The sequence below is a fragment of the Musca autumnalis genome, unplaced genomic scaffold (genome assembly GCF_047663935.1).
Source record: "Musca autumnalis isolate F117 unplaced genomic scaffold, ASM4766393v1 scaffold_1, whole genome shotgun sequence".
In the NCBI taxonomy this organism is placed as follows: Eukaryota; Metazoa; Arthropoda; class Insecta; order Diptera; family Muscidae; genus Musca; species Musca autumnalis.
This window is the reverse complement of record NW_027411644.1, coordinates 18,620,039-18,637,571: the sequence shown is the minus strand read 5'-3', so window position 1 is coordinate 18,637,571 and position 17,533 is coordinate 18,620,039. Positions and strand designations below refer to the sequence as shown.

General features: G+C 41.3%; 1 protein-coding gene across 8 annotated transcripts in view; it reads left to right on the top strand.

The window, feature by feature from the left end:
- Positions 1-17,533, top strand: part of Nf1 (neurofibromin 1) — a 43,262-nt gene that overhangs the window by 13,840 nt on the left and 11,889 nt on the right. For 2 of the 8 annotated variants that reach the window (XM_073968689.1, XM_073968682.1), the window contains exons 21-24: positions 6,695-6,784; positions 13,779-13,981; positions 14,045-14,400; positions 14,811-15,107. In XM_073968689.1, the coding sequence (XP_073824790.1) occupies positions 6,695-6,784; positions 13,779-13,981; positions 14,045-14,400; positions 14,811-14,932 (771 nt within the window). In that variant the 3' untranslated portion in view covers positions 14,933-15,107. Of the gene's footprint in view, positions 1-6,694; positions 6,785-13,778; positions 13,982-14,044; positions 14,401-14,810; positions 15,115-17,533 lie in introns of those variants that run through there. The other 6 variants (XM_073968718.1, XM_073968712.1, XM_073968728.1 and 3 more) reach the window with 4 other exon arrangements.

Genomic DNA, 17,533 nt, shown 5'->3' with positions numbered 1-17,533 from the left:
ATATGGGTGTGTGACTGCTGAGGTTGTGGTAGAGATGTTGATGTAGAGTTGTTTGATGTGATGAAAGTGATGTACTATGGATGTGAGTGTGTGTCTGCTGAGGTTGTGGTTCAAAGTTGAGCCAGTTTTTTATCCCCCTGTGTGAAGAAGAAAAAAAGCAAATTAATTAGTTATGTTTGCCAAGCCATGTTAGATTTTTGCAAATTGGTATATGTAGATGGGGTCTATGTCGGAGAAGAAAGTCAGAGTATTTATCTCATATCTACCGAAGAATCGAGGTCTCCTCGTGAGTAGCGAGGGGCACCTACACAGTAGATGTTCGACCATCTCTGTTTCTTCTGGGTCTTGACATAGCCCACAGTAGTCTACACTACTGTTGTCCCATCTAGAAGTTAGGGACCTGACCATGCTATGACCGGTAATGAGTCCTACAGTGGTCTTTATCCCTAACTTATTTAGTGAAAAGAGACAATTGGTTTTATATTGAGAGTAGCTAGGCGAGATTGCCTTGGATACCTTACGGCCAGGTTCCGTTTGCCATCTTTGCCCTGCCTTCTCAAGGAAGAGGCCGCGAAGTTTTCCGATGTAGTAGCACTTTAGTGGTCTGGTGGATGACTCAACTTGTAAGTCAATCGACTGAGAACCACCTCGTGCTAGTTCATCCGCCACTTCTTTTCCCTCTATATCACTGTGTCCTGGAACCCAGAAAAGACCAACGATATCACGTACTTCAAGCAGATCGTTTTTGCAGTCAAGGATAGCTTTTGAATTTATAGTCCACGACTTGAGGGCCTTAAGGGCCGCTTGACTATCGACAAAAATAGTCACCGGTCCTATAAGGCTGCTCCCAAGTTCTTTGACCATCTCCACTGCTTTCCTTATTGCAAAAATTTCTGCCTGAAAAACGCTGCCATTATCATTGAGTTTGAAGGATTGTTTAATTGGTGGGTTTTCGCAGTAGAACCCGGCACCTGTGCCATCCTCCATCTTGGAGCCGTCTGTGTAGATGGCCAGACCGCCAAGAGGAGGGCTACCACTAGACCAGGCATCCTTGCTTGGAATTGTAACATTTATTGGGTTGAAGTTGAGTACAGTGGGTATATAATCACTGATGTGATTGAGTCCACTGAACTCAAGTAATTCGGTAAAGGGAGAGAGGACCTTTGCATGTCCAAATCGTGAACACTGCCACACCCTTGACTCTCTAAGCCTGAAAGCCGTCCTCGCCGCCTGAAAATGGATAGTGATGTCCAGAGGTTGGAGATCAAGTATCAGATTCAGAGACATTCAAGTATCATAGAGATTAGCAGAGATGCGGCTCTTTGAACACTCGATAGTTTGGACAGAAGTACACTGTTACCGAGAGCATGCCACCAGACAAGCCCGCCATAGGTAAGAATGGGTAGAACCACCGTATCATTCAACCCGTGTATGATCTTTGGTCTGAGACCCCAACTTTCACCGATGGAGTTCTTGCAGGAATAGAGTGCCATAAAACCCCCCTTAGCCCTCTCCTCAGTGTTCCTTTTCCAATTTAGACGTTGGTCCAGGATAACACCGAGGTATTTGGCTTCCGATGAAGGTCTTAAGGCAACACCGTCCAGTTTTGGTAGCGGGAAATCGGGAATTTTGCGCTTCTTCGTGTAGAGTACAATTTCCGTCTTAGCTGGGTTCACACCCAGTCCATTGACGCGAGCCCAGCGAGACAGCTGCTCTAAAGCACGTTGCATAAGGTCTGATATGGTCGGCAAGAATTTGCCGCTAATAAGGATAACAACATCGTCAGCATAGGCTACCACCTTCGTCCTTAGCTGGTTGAATTTCACAAGGAGCCAGAGAAGGGGTGATAAAACTCCTCCTTGCGGCGTAACCCTGCAAACATTTTTCCTTACGGAACTCTCTCCTAGATGGGAGTTGATGATTCTGCTCTTCAGCATCTCATCAACCCACCTAACAAGGGTAGGCCCGTGCTTCCTGATATAATGGTCTAAAAGCTCTAAAGAAATCCTACAGTGATTGACTCATATTAGCTGATGGGCAGGATAACAATAGAAAGGAGTGACTGATATTGGTCCAACCTTCGCACATCCTAATATTTCCCATAAACTTAAATCTAGTTCGAAGATGGACAATATCGGATCATAATTTCCTATTAAGTGGAGTTAAAAGACTGTCTGAGGATTGTTTTGAAGTTTCATCGAACATCATCCCAATATTTAGGACCACTCTTTCATACACCTCTCGCACTAAAGTTTTTAGTATTCTTAGTTACAACACAATTAAATCTCTCTTCATTCTTCTCTGTTCAATCTGGCTCTGGATCTATCTCCAGTTCCAGGAAAGTGGATGCTTCGATGGAATGTAGCCACAGATAAACTGGAGTAAGATGGGTAGGTTTGGCGGGACAGTAGAAATTATGCTTTGTGCCGTGCGGTCCCATGCCGCATACTGGACAGATGTCTTGCACGGCGCGATCGTTTTCCGCCCAATAAGAATTTAGGCGACTGCAATATCCCGAGCGTAGTTGAGCAAAACTACTCTGGTTGTTGTTGTAACCCCTACAAGTAAAGATTGTATCGAAAGGAAAGAAATAGAAAAGAAGAAAATATGAAATTAATATCTAGACATCTAGGCATCCACATACAGTCCCAGAAAGCGGGCCGCTTCAACTGGATGTATCCAAAGAGACTCCGGCGTCAGGTCTGTCGGTTGTGCAGGACACGCGAAGAGGTGCCGAGTGATGTGTGGAGATTGGCCACATTTTGGGCATGTGTCAGTTATCTCAGGATTCAGGAGGGAGAGATAGGTTAGGTTTGGGGATGTGTAGTCAATATATATTGACTACGCCACTCGGAGACCTTTCGGTCCATTGTGATCATCCGTAAAAGAGGTTCAGAATTACCTGAAAAGACAAGAGAAGAGAAAAGAGAGAAGAATAAAGAAAAGAGGATGTGATTGGGAAAGTAATAATAAATGGATTATTAAAAGATGAAGATATAATAAAGAAAGAGAGGGTGGTTTATTTGGTGATGGTAGAAAACTGTCAGAGAAGTAGTTACGCTTATGGGTCGCGCCGTTCCAGCCAATTCAAATTTTTGATGATGTTGTTTATGATTGTTGGTTCCGTGTTTGAGTAGAAGGTTAAGCTTGGAGGAAAGCATATTCCTGCTAATCTATATCGCTTTCGAGTTAACATCGGGCAACGGCATAAAATATGCTCAATCGTCTCCGTTTCCTCCTCATCTTCACAGAGTCTGCAATAGTCCACGCCATCATCCTGCCATTTGCCGATAAAAGCTCGTTTGTTGCAAAGACCGGTAATGACTCCCGTCAATACCCTGATTTCTGACTTATTCAAACTTAAAAGTGAAGTTGTTCTCTTTGTTGATAGAGTCGGCCAAATGACCCTTGACACGTTGCACCTTGGTTCATTATGCCATAGTTCCTTGGCTTGTTCTTCAAAGAACGTCTCCACCTTCCGAAAAACGTGACATATGGGTGGTTTGATAGAATCAGTGATAGCTTGACTTGTTGATTGAGATCCATGTCTTGCCAGTTCATCTGCCTTCTCGTTTCCCACAATGTTACAGTGTCCCGGTACCCAGCAGAGTCGGACAGCGTTAGTGAGGTTCGCCAAAGCACTTCTACACTCAAGAACGGCCTCAGACTTGATATTGGAGGATTTGATGGCTTAAAGAGCCGGCTGACTATCAACGAAGATAGTCACCGGTTCAAAGATTTCAGCATCCAGACTTTTTATCAACTCTGCGGCCATTTTGATCGCGGAGATTTCTGCTAGGAAAACACTACAGTCGCTGTTCAACCTTTATGAGTATTGCAGGCAAAGCTTTTCGCAGCTCCGGTACCTTCTTCCATCTTGGAACCGTCTGTATAGAAAGCCAGACCGTCCAGAGGAGGGTTACTACGGATCCAGTCATCTCTACTAGGGATAACGACCTCAAAATCTTCAAATCTATGGATTGGTGATAAGTAGTCGCTGAATTTCCCCTGCAGATTTAAGCTAAGGTTTGGTCATAGCTCTCGAAGAATGCATGCATGACCATAGGTGCTGTCACGCCAACGATTCAATTCATGCAGCCTTAGGGCACTACGTGCTGCTTGACCTTTGATGCTAAGTCTCGTGGGCAAGAGGTTTAACATCGCATTTGCACCTTGTCTATGCATCTTGTCTATGTTGCCGGAGTTCGATTTATGTCGAAGCGCATGCCACCAGACAAGACATTCATAGGATAAGATGGATCTCACAACAGTATTATACAGCCAGTGTATAATAGCTGGGTTTAATCCCCAACTTTTCCCAATCGAATTCTTACATGAATTAAGTGCAATCATACCTCTCTTCGTCCGTTCCTCGACGTTCCTTTTCCATCTCAATTGAGAATCCAGGATTGTACCTAGGTATTTGGCCTCAGGAGATAGATGTAACTGCACTCCATCCAATGTTGGTAGCATGAAGTCGCCGAGCTTACGCTTTCTTGTGAACAATACCAGTTCTGTTTTCGTTGGATTTACACCAAGGCCATTTGTGGTGGCCCAACGGGACAGCTTTGATAAGGCTCCTTGCATAAGCTCCGAAAGGAGAGATAACTGTTGAGGTACCTAGAGATAACAGACCTGAGCTGGGATAGAGTCGATCTGGTCTCCCTAGGTAGGACCCTCTCATCCTCGCTTACAGGAGGGGGTCTCCCACCGAGCACAACACAGCTCGTATAGGAGGAGATTTGGTCTTTGGCGTTTTTTATGTCATCATTTGATGGATTATGGGGGATGGCGGGGGATATTCGGTAGCTCTTTACGAAAGTCGTATCCAATGGGTGTGGGTCTTTCAGAGGGGGGTCGCATGGTTAGGGTGGTCCTGTTTCTTGCATTTAATCGCGTGTTGTTGTGTTAGGAGGGTACAGTGGGATTTTACCGGGAGGAGTTTGGTTTCATGCTGTAGGTGGTTTTCTGGGGCCTTGGAGTGGCACCCTGTAGCGATACGCTAGGCCGTATTTTGGACCGTTTGGAGGTTCTTCCATTGCGTGTAGCTGATCGCCGGTGACCATATTGGTCCTGCGTAGTCAAGGAGGGGACGACCTATTGCCTTGTAGGTGGTCAGGATGGTCTCCTTGTCTTTCCCCCATGTGCTGCCAGAGAGAGCTTTAAGGATTTTATTCATTTTCCCTACACTCCCAGCCACCATCTCGGCATGTTTACAGAAGAGGATATATAGTAGTTAAATAACATCGGGGATAGTACGCCCCCTTAAGGTACTACTTGTTTATTCTTCCTGGGTTTGGATTTGTGTCCTCGGAACTCCACATAGGACTGTCTGCCTGCCATGTAGTTAACCAGCCATCTCTTGAGGTAGTTGGGGAGTGTTGCTTCCATAACGTCCCTCAGGAGAGTGGCGTGGTTAACCGTGTCAAAGGCTTTGGACAAGTCTAGTGCCACTAGTATGGTTCTGTGATGTGGCCTCTTGCTGTAGAGTCCTTCTGTTACCTTAGCAGTGACTTCACTGAGAGCTGTTATAGTGCTCATTCCGGCTCTGAAGCCGTGCTGATGGTCGGCAAGGTGGAAGTGTTCAGTGAAGCGCGGTCAGTTAATAGATTCCAGTATTTTTACGACTGGCGATAGCAGAGTGATTGGGCGGTATGAATTGCTCATGTGGGCGGGTTTGCCTGGTTTTTGGACAAGGATTATTTTACCGACTTTCCACATGTCTGGGACCTCGAAAGTGCTGAGACATTGGTTAAAGACGTGGTCAAGGTAATTTGCACTACTCTGGTTTGTCGTGGCAGCTGACGCTCCTCAGCTGTGATAGATGGGGCATGTACTCCGAGGACTTCATTCACACTATATTTGCTTATGGCCTTAGCAACTGCGTCTGTGTGAATGCTATTTAAACCAGCTTGATATGCTTGTTGGTCTAGTGGTTCTCTCCTGTATCGTTGGAGCTCTTCCTCTAGAGTGTGGATATCCTTCCTAATGTGCCTGAATGTGTCGGGCCTACCCACAAGATGGTGATTGGGGTGGCTCTCACGGTAACACCCAAACAAGTACTGAAATGATGAGGTCTGTCAGTGGAATATTTAGGTCCACTGCTTATAATACGTACCCTTTGTCACCCACCTTAAATCTCTTAACTTCACAAATTCTATAAGTTTCTTCTCAGTCTATTTCAAAATCATATTCGTTCGTAGCTTATTTATGTCGAATTTTCTCATTACTTTTAACAACTTTGTTCAAAGTAAAGCTCTATAATAATCAAACTAATTTCCATTTCTTTCTATTTTATAAAATTATTTTTTTATATAACTTTTTTATTTTACCATTTACCAATCACCTCCTCAACTATATACAATGCCTGCTCTGATTGGTGTATTTTGTATTTTGTTACTGATTCTCATTGATAAAATTATAAAATGAAATGCATTTAATTCCATATTTCTTCTTCCATGTTCTCACCATCACCTACTTACCCACCTAATTGTCATCGTGCCTCTAAATTTGTTGGAATAATTTTCTAAATTATTTAATTATGTTTTTTAATTTACTTGCATGCCCGAAAACAAAATTCTACTCCTCTGTCTCTTCCTCTCATTGGGTTTTATTTGTGTTCTGCGCTATTTTGAAAACGTTTTTTGTCGAACAAAAAAACCGAAAAACATGTTAAAATATTTCTTGACTGAAGAATGCGAGAGTTTTGTTCAAAACTCAACGCTCATTTTCGGTACCCACCACCAAAGATCCAAATAATGCGAGTGGAATCGAAGAACGTCAGGTATACAATGCAATTTTTGTTATAACTTCTTCCCTCTTTCTTTTACTATCCGCTCTACCTTATTTTGAAATCTGTTTACATTTTTTTTTGGTTTTTAGTTGCACATTAGATTTAACTACAAACTATTTAACACTTATAGCAACAGGTGAAGGGGACCTTGGGGTTTTATATCGAATTAAAGAATTAGATTAATCTTTAGATATTTATAAAAAATCTTTGAAATTTAATAATTATATTTTAAAATAAAAAATTTTATTCAGCTTGAGGTCAGAGTTGGTTATTTTTACTGTTTCATGTTTTTCCCAACACTGACCTCAAGCTCAATAAAGATTTATATTAAAAAACATACATTTAAAAGGTCGACTAAATACAAATTTATGAATTTTATTAATTATTTAACAAATTAATTTCTGTCCGGAAGTACTCGGTTTGTCACATCCGCATCCACCACTCTTAAACTTCGGTGATATGCAATAGATGCCGGGAGAAGTGCGTCTCAGGGGTTGTTCTGGACTCGTCCATGTGAACACAGCCCCAGTGAGTCATCATCATAATCAGACTACGATATTAACCCGAAGTCCCCCAACAGCAGACGAACACGTAGCAGGCATCCTTTTTACAATTTAATTGCCATGGTATTGCGATGTAAGATCGAGGAAATAGTGGACTTTATGAGTCGGAAGAAAATTAAGGTCGCGAAAATTTAGCTTACAACGAACTGAGGAAATTTCCTGTTGCATCAGTATGTTAATACAAACCAATCTCGGTTGAGCCGGGCCGCACATGAAATGCATGGGGTTATCTGTCAGGTAAAAAACTGACGAGGAAGATTTCCTTAACGTTTACATCCCGCCGATAAATAGCTGTGCTCCATGTTATGGACTTTATATTAGCGTTTTTTGGAAGGACATAATGGATATAGGGAATGCTTATTATGTGTTGTGTCACTCGGTCCTTGGTAATGACTAAAGCTTTGGCAGATATAACCATCGTGTCACCTAATGGACCACCTTCATGATGAGACGAAGATTTTACAAATGTATTAGCACAACAAGCTGTTGTCGATGCCAGTACCTGAGTTGATTGGGTGTTATCGTCATGAGCATCCCTGTCACAATCCTAGTGGGCAGGCTTCCCCCACTATGCAACTCAGCAGAGATGTTCTCTAACGAGAGATTCAAATGTACAAACGAGAACCTCTAGATCAACGATCCTATCAAGCAGACTTGGACAGCATTTACATTGATGTATTGCGCGGTAAGTACAAAGATACAGTGTGAATGGAGACCAGCCCATCCATCGCAGTAGGAGAACGGCAGCTTCCAAGGCAAACGCGAGTGGTTTTAGCTCAAATTACATCCCAACACATGTTTTGCATGTGGATTGGGACCACACAACCTGCTGCATTTGTTTAACTGACCAGCCAGTCCAGGTTGCCGAGTTTTTTAATCTGGGTATAGATAACTGAAAATATATTCGAAAGAATATATTTGCGTTGCTACAACAATAAAATCGACAAATTACATCACCTGACAATTACATCACCGACAGATCCGAAGAGGTGCGCTGGCTATTTCTGCCGACAATTTATCGAGAACCCCGATAGCGACCGGGCGAAGATATGTGTTTTGCGTCGTTTGCGATCTCTTCCAGCCGAGGAAGAACCGCCACAATTTACGATGGATGATGTTGCAGATGTTATCCGAGGCGCAAAAGTCATCCAAAGCGCTTGGACCTGACGGAATTTCTATGGTGATGCTAAAACAGCTGTATAGCCCAGGAGTCGAGTATTTAAGTAAGGTCCTCAACTTATCGCTAGCCACCCTAATAGTTCCCGATGCCTGGAAGATGGGCAGGGTGGTCCCGCTGCTGAAACCTGGCAAAGATGCCAGTAAAGGTGAGTCGTACAGGCCGATTTCGCTTCTATCACCAGTAGCAAAGCTACTCGAGGCATTTCTCCTCCCCAGCATCAGAACGTGTTATCCAGTTGCAGATCATCAACACGGGTTCCGAAAGCAGCACAGCACCACAACAGCACTGCACGTCATTTCCACATATATTGGACGAGGACTCAACCAGGACAAACCATGTCACAGAACAGTGATGGTAGCATTGGATCTGACTAAAACGTTTGATACGGTCAGCCATGCTAGGTTGTTCGAGGATATTGAGAATACTACCCTCCGGCCTTGTCTGAAACGCTGGGTCATCAACTATTTGTATGGTCGCCAGTCATACGTGGAATTCAGAGACAGAAAGTCCAAACCTCGTAGAGTGAAGCAGGGAGTTCCCCAAGGAGGGGTGATATCTCCGGAACTGTTTAACCTCTACCTCTCTGCAATTCCACGCCCTCCCAACGGCATTGACTTAATTACGTATGCGGATGATTGTACAATCATGGCGTCAGATCCCAATATCGATAACGTTTGTGACAGGCTTAATGCCCATCTCATTGATCTTGTAGAGTTTTTACACGCGAGGAATATCAAAATATCCACCACTAAGTCAACAGCCACACTGTTCACCACATGGACGGCGCAAATGAAGCTCCCACTGAATGTGCAGGTGGACGGTGCAATTATTCCGACCACAAACTACCCCAAAGTCCTAGGGGTCACATTCGATAGCATGTATAAGTCGACCCAGCATACTACAGTTATCTGCGATTAGCTGAGAAACATCGACAAGGTCCTCAAGTCCCTAGCCGGCAGTACTTGGGATAAAGAAACCTTGTTTACCACATACAACGCGATAGGTCGGTCTGGGTAAGCTATGCGGCGCCAGCGTGGTTTGCTAACGTAAGTGATACGCAATGGGATAAACTACAAATCTGTCAGGATGCTGCCCTGAGAACAGCTACAGGGTGTCACCTCATGTCTGCAGTGGACCATTTACATGAGGAGACAAAGATTCTTCCTGTGAGTCGTCACAACAGGATGTTGACGATGCAGTACTTGCTTGGATGCTATAGGCAAGACCACCCAAATCACCATCTGGTGGATATGCCTGAACCCCCCAGGCGAGTTAGGGAGGATTATAGAGATCTAGAGAGAGAGAGGTCCAAAGATATAAAAGAGAACCTCTAGATCAACGTGCATACCAGGCAGGTTTAAGAGACATTCATACTGATGCGGTTGCAGAGGCTCAACGCAAATCGGCCCGTAGATCTTTCGAAGAATTTTTCTCTCAAACACACCAAGCACTGCCTTATCTGCTTGCGCAAGTACCCATGCTTCGGAGCCATACATTAGCACGGGTAGTATCAGCGTTTTGTATAGTGTTATTTTTGTTCGACGAGATGTGGCTTTATTTTTAAATTGCTTACTTAAACCAAAATAGCATCTGTTGGCCAATACAATTCTTCTTCTTATTTCACAACTGATGTTGTTTGTTGTGTTTATGACAGTGCCGATGTAGACGAAGTCTTTAACTACCTCAAAATTGTAGGTACCAACTTCCACAGTTGGTCCGAGCTCTATGGACGCTTTGCGTGTAGACACCATCAATTTGGTCTTTTCGCCGTTTACCGCCAGTCCCACTTTCGCAGATTCTGCCTCAGTTACTTCCTTTACTGATCGTCCCATGATGACTATGTCATCAGCATAAGCAAGTAACATGTGGCTATTGGTGTAAATTGTGCCATTTCTTTTGACATTTTATTTTCCAGACATATTACCTTTTCCAGCAAAATGAATAGGTCACACGAAAGACTGTCTCCTTGTCTGAAACCTCTTTTGGTACAAAATTCTTCGGAGAGGTTCTTTCCAATTTTAACTGAGCACCTAGTATCAGTTAAAGTCATCTTACAAAGCCGGATGAGCTTTGCGGGGATACCAAATTCAGACATTGCATGGAATACCTTTGATCGGAGGGGAATGCTGCAATGCTGCGAATGCTGCTTTATAATCGACAAAAAGGTGATATGTGTCGATCTGCATCTCTTGAGTCTTCTCTAGGATTTGCCGCAGGTTAAATATCTGGTCAATGGTGGACTTGCCAGGTCTAAAGCCACATTGGTATGGTCCAATTATTTCGTTGACCATTGGCGTTAGTCGTTCGCACAATACCGCTGACACTATCTTATAGGCAATAGGGAGAAGACTTATGCCCCTATAGTTGGAGCATACAGTCTTATCTCCTTTCTTATGGACGGGACACAGGATGCTCAGGTTCCAATCGTCGGGTACGCGTTCTTCCTGCCAGATGGAGCTAACTAGCTGATACATACACCTTATCAGCGTGTCGCCTCCGGTTTTAAACAGCTCGACAGGTAGGCCATCAGCTCCTGCTGCCTTATTATACTTCAGCCGGTTTATTGCTGTCTTTACCTAATCTTGGCCGGGTGGTATACATTCAACAACATCTTCTGGGATTGGATCTGCGGTATCTTCGTCGACTTCGCTACTATTGGATACCAGCAGTTTGGAAAAAATGCTCTTTCCATATCCTTAGCACACTATCTGTATCAGTTACCAGATTACCTTGCTGGTGCCTACAGGAGGATGTGCCAGTTCCAAAGCCATCAGTTTGATGTTACACTCTTTGGTAGAATTTTCGGACTTCATTCTGTCTCCTGTACATCTCGATTTGTTCACACTCCCGCTTTTCCATCTATCTCTTTTTTGCTGAGGAAAAGACGTTTCTCCTCTCTCCTTTTCTCCCGATACCTCTCTCTTGCGCTAGGCGTTGCTACTGATTGCAAAGTAGCCCTCTATGCCGCATTTTTCTCTTCGGTAGCAGCACGACACTCCTGGTCATACCATGGATTCCTTGGTGGAGGTCTCTGGTATCCAAGTACTGATTTTGCGGCTGTTTGCATGGAGTGGGCAATATTTTGCCATTGTGTTGTTATGTTATCGGGACAAGGAGTGCTCGCGTTAAGCAATTGGGCAAGTTGAGTGGAATATGCTGTGGCTACCTGTTGTGTTTGCAGCATATCGATGTCCAACTTCCGCGTTGTGTCTGTTCGTGCTTTATTTGCAACGTTTAGAAGGGTACGTACCTTTGCTGCAACAAGGTAGTGATCCGAATCAATGTTTGCGCCTCGGAACGATCGTACATCCAACACGCTCGATGAATGTCTTCCATCTATCACAACATGATCAATTTGATTACTTGTTCTTTGATCTGGAGACAGCCAGGTGCCCTTATGAATATCGAGATGCTTAAATCTGGTACTGCTAACTACCATGTTTCTTGCAGCTGCAAAGTCTATCAGCCTCATACCATTGTCAGATGTTTCACTGTAGAGACAGAATTTCCCGACTGTTGGGCCAAAGATATTCTCCTTTCCAATTTGGCATTAAAATCGCCCTGAATAATTTTAATGTCATGGGCAGGACAACGGTCATATGTTTCTTCTAGGCGCTCGTAAAATATATCTTTGGCCTGTTCGTCCTTTTCTTCAGTGGGAGCATGAGCGCAAATAAAGCTGATGTTGAAGAATTTTGCTTTTAATCGAATTGCAGCGAGTCTTTCATTCACTGGGGTGAAGCTGGAGACCAGATGTTTTAACCTCCGACCAACTAAAAATCCGCAACCAATCTCATGCTTTGTGTTATAACAGCTATAATACAGTGCGTCACCTTTAGGTGCTGTTGTGACGCCTTTCCCGTTCCATCCTATTTCCTGTATGGCAGTAATGTCGGCCTTGTACTTTTCAAGTACATCTGTCAATGCGTAAACTGCATCTTCCCTATAAATAGTGCGAACATTCCAGGTGCAGATTCGCAGATCATGGTCCTTAAAACGCTTGCGGGGTTCGTCAACTTTAGAGGGGTTTGTTTTTCTTTTCTTTCGTTTTTTCATAGTAGGCTGTTTTTTCTAGAGGAGGGTTAGTAACCCGACGCCCAAACCCAAGTTTTTAACGTTCTTATGGGTGAACGCGCGGCGCATGTTAGCTCACTACCTTTAACGGGTGTTAAAGGCAGTTCCCCAGGTGACACCACGGGGAGTCAGTGTCCACTTGAGATGAAAGAGGGACCAAGATAAATCCTGGGCTTTGCCATGTTAAAACCGGTCAGGACCGTTCCTTGGTATCTTCCATCCCCTACGTCACCCCAAGCTTAACTCTAAACGAGAAAATTAATAAAAATCATTAAAAAAGATCTTCGGCTTAACAGGCAAAATTTCAAAAAATAACTTTTATTTCATTTAAATATTGAAAAAGGTCCCCCACAAACCACTTTTAATTGTTATGATATATGAAATAAAATTATATATAATATAAAATGATATATATGTAATAATAAGATGATAAAATGAGTGAGAAAAAAACGGTTATGTCATTTTGGTTATGTCGTGAGCCCTATACCTTGTTTTCAGTTAAATGTCTGCTTACAGTGACTTAAAAAATCAAAAGATCTGAAAAATAAAAACTTTAAAAGCTTTTTGTGTGGAAGCCTTTTTTATCAAATCACTCTTTATAATTAATATTCTATGTAATCTTAGGTAAAAACTCATCAAAATATCATACAGGTATATGGGGTTGTAAAAAAGTCATAACCCTAATATACATATATAGCATATTGTATATTCAGTAGATTTTGTAGAAATTGGGCTTCTTAGAAAGATTTTTAAGAACTTAAATTACGGTAAATAAGGTCGCAAAAGTCAGTATCAACTTTCAATAATTTTCAAAATAACAATTTGTACACTTGGAAAAGGAAATATTTTAACCCCGGGTTACAGTTACAACTACCAAACACATACATACCTACACAGAACATGGATATAACACATATTGGCTTCTATTGTTGCACCATGCGCACCTACTCAAACATTTCTACATTTTTGTAGCACATTAAAATTTCACATAACTATTATAAATGTCTATTGCATGAAGTCAATCGATCATGCTTTATTCAAGTCAAATTATGAAAAGTGCAATTATTCAAAATCCTTTAAAATTTTTAGTTGAAGTAGTAATACGTACCACATTGTATCCATAATATAAACATTTCAACTTTCTTTTCAACTTTTGTTTTGTAAACAGGAACGTGGTTCACGCACCTCAGTTTCAAATGAATCAAATGTTCTGCTGGATCCTGAAGTCTTGCCAGATCTATCGATACAGGCATTGGTATTGACGGTATTGGCCACACTGGTAAAATATACTTCAGATGAGAATGAGACACGCGTTCTCTATCAATATCTTGCCGAGGGTTCGGTGGTATTTCCCAAAGTTTTTCCCGTCATGTAAGTTTGAGCAGCGCAAATGTATTTTATATACGCATATTAATGTATTGTCTTTCTTTCCAGCCACTCTTTATTGGACCAAAAAATCAACAACATCTTATCGGTATCACACGATCAGGTGGTTTTAAATTCAGTACAAAGTATCATCCAAAACATGTTGGCCAGTGAAGATCCGTCACAGCAACAATTGCATTTCCTGCAGAGTTGTGGTTTTGGTGGTCTTTGGCGTTTTGCTGGTCCCTTTACGAAATACAATGTTATGGGTGAATCTTCGGAGCTTTTTGGAAATTGTCTAGAAGCCATGGTGGAGACTTGTTTGCCCGGAGATGAACAGCCAGCACCAATAGGTCCTTTGGTGCGACCCTACAATCTCAGTTCCAGTCTCAGCAGTCTAACATTGGGGTCGCCAACGGATAAAGGTTAATATTGAATGAAACATGAAAAATGCCTAAATTTTTGATTTAGAATTGGTTTCTATTTTGCATAAAGCTTGGGTTTTGCTCTTCCATTATTTGTAGCTTTTAAATAATTTGTAAAATTAGTAAGCAGCAGCAAAGCAGTGATGATTTTGATTTAATTTATAAATTTTGTATATATGGCACGAAATTATTCCACAAAGGCTAAAGCCAAGCATCACCACAAAATTCCAATTTGTATACACCATCCCCCTAACCTTGCAAATAATACTGATCCCAGTTTCTTCCCTACTCCACCCACCCCTCCCCATAGCGTTTGTTGTTTGTTGAGAGTTTGTTGTAAAGAAGTTGTTTCCACATATCTTTTTTTGTCTTCTTTTCGTTTTTCTCATTTACTTTCTGTATCTCTGTAGCTTTCTCATCGGAATCATTAGATCATGAATTTGGCGGCAGTGTAAGCTCTCTCCGCCGTGCATCACACAGCAAAGCACGTGCCAAGCACCGTCTCACCGAAAGTCCATCACATAACAATTAACAAAGAATCTGGATGATAGAAACACAAGCTCCCCTAATATACATCCGAGTTAAGAATTTTAAACGACTAACGATCATTCACACACATCGTCACTAAATAACCGATTACTAATCACAAATTAACCACCACACCACCACCACCAGTAGTAGAAGAAAAAAAGCAAAAAAAAAAAAAACATACTAAAGTTTAAAACACAATTTAATTTATTTATTGTTGTGCTGCTAATTTCTATGTACATCGATATTTAGCTAGTTAATCTTGAGATTTTTTTTTTTATTTTTCTTTAAATCGGTTTTATTTTCATAAAAGTTGGAAATGGGTCTTATGATAAATTTGCGCGTTTGTGTTTCATAAAAAATACCATGCAATAAGTTCCTTGAAAACTATTAAAAATTCCAATTTGACTGAATTACCACTACACAATACATACTTTTAAGCGTTTTGTATGTTATTCAAATTTATTGCGTTTGGCATTTCAATGTTCAATATGATTTGTTGTTATACATACGTCAAATGAGTATGTTGTTAAAGGTATATTTCATATTATTCTCTCAAATCAAAGATTATGAGACCTTATATTTTTCTCAATGACAGTATAAATAAGTCTGGATCCATCATGAACACGAAGATAGCATTCGTATGGTGAATCGTACAATGCGAGTGCTCAACTTGTTCATATATGATCTGGATGCATACGTCAGTTTTACTGAGAAGGAAATTTCTTATTATTCATAGGCAGGTCTCCTCATCCTGATCATGACAATATATAACTTCTCGAAATATAGACATCTAAAGTGTAGAAGATCTAAGGAAATATGGGTATCCTAGTAAAGCCTATAAAGTGTTCTGTGAATATAGTGCTTATAAACCTGCTAGTAAAATCCATATTTCTCATGATATGAAAAGTATGAAAGTACTTATCAACTGTACGAAGAAAAGTTAAAATTTGAAAGTCGTATATCTTCAGCCTAAGGCCGGGTATTTAGAGAAAATTTACAATTTAAAGAAAATAACATTCGCGTAGCCGAATTTTGTTCCTGTCCATAAGAGAACGTCCTAAATCCCGGTGGAAGTCAGACTATTTCGAGAACATTTACAATTTAAAAGCAAATATTGTTCGCGTTGTTAATATTTGAACTATTTGTTGTTTTTTGGAACTTCAGAGGCCCAAATGGACTTTACCCATAAAACTTTAACCACAATCCGATCTTAGCAGGTAAATTCAACTCTAATAAATCCTTAAAAATGGAAAATCTCCTAAAGGAGGCAAACAAATTATAAATTGGAGTCCCAAATTAAATCAATTTTTCAATCTTTACTAGAAAGCATTGACCTATACGACCAAAATTATATTTTCCGATTAATGACATTTACGAAATTATAAAACATCTTCTAGATAAAATTTATATTTTTAAGTTGTCCTCTATTTTAAGAAGACCTTTAGAAGGTACTTTGGGATGTCTTATATCTAAGGAAGGCGATTAGGCGGTCTGCTCTCTTAGGAAGACCGTTTAGACAATCTGCATGTCGTTTTATATCTTAAGAAGAACTTTAGAACTTTCAATAATAGGGCTTTATCATTGAAAGACCTTTAGACCGACTTCTATTTTTAGGAGGTCTTCCATCTTTTGAAAAACTTTATGAGGTCTTCCTTCTTAAGAACGCCTATATGAATAAAACCATCAAAATATTCTGTAAGTTTGGTAAACCAAGTAAAAAAGTATCAGTCGGCTTTGCCGACAGAGATATACCCTCAGCCTTTGTGGATTGAGATAATTTTTTCCAACATTTTGGGAGTATGAACCGACAAAAGTATGGATAGGAGCAAAGCTCCAAAAAATTGGGATATCGATAGATAGAGCTTTTTATAAAACTAGCCTACGAGCAAAACCTTCGGTAAAAATGCCCAAAGGATCCTCGAACAGACCCTTAACCACACAAAAATGTTGAACATTTGTGTGGGTGGTACCACAAGGATTGGACAGATAGGGCCCAAATTTGAACATAAACCAAGTTTCGACAGTATTTAGAGATCCAATGCTTGGACCAAATCGGTTGCTATGTCTATGAGAAATCGCGCGTACTATTTTAGGGCATATTTTCGAACTTTTGTGGGAGAGGTACCGGAAGGAGTAGACCTATAAGCACCACCTTCGAATTTCATCTAATATTCGAAGAAATATTACAATATCCAAAGTGTGGACGAACGCTGTATTCGGTTCGAGCTCTCTAGCCACCACATATGGTGCCATAGGAGTTTTTTTTTACAACTTTCGGGCTGTTTTCTCAAGAAGTATGGACTTGCCGCTGCAAAAACTTTTACTGTCGTAATTGAGGCAGCGAATACAAGTTGCTACAAAAAAAATCAAAGCGATTCGAGTGCAGGTCCTAAACTGAGCTTTCCCGAAATTCTGTGTGTGGGCGGTACCCGAAGGAGTGGACCGATTGAGTCCATATTGGAACATCATTTAAGTTTGGTAGATGTATGGATGGCAATGTATGGACCAAATCGGTTAATTCCTTCAAGAGTTATCGTTCGCACAAATTTTCCGAACATTTCCGAACTTTTGTGGGGGAGGTATCGGAAGGAGTGGACCGATT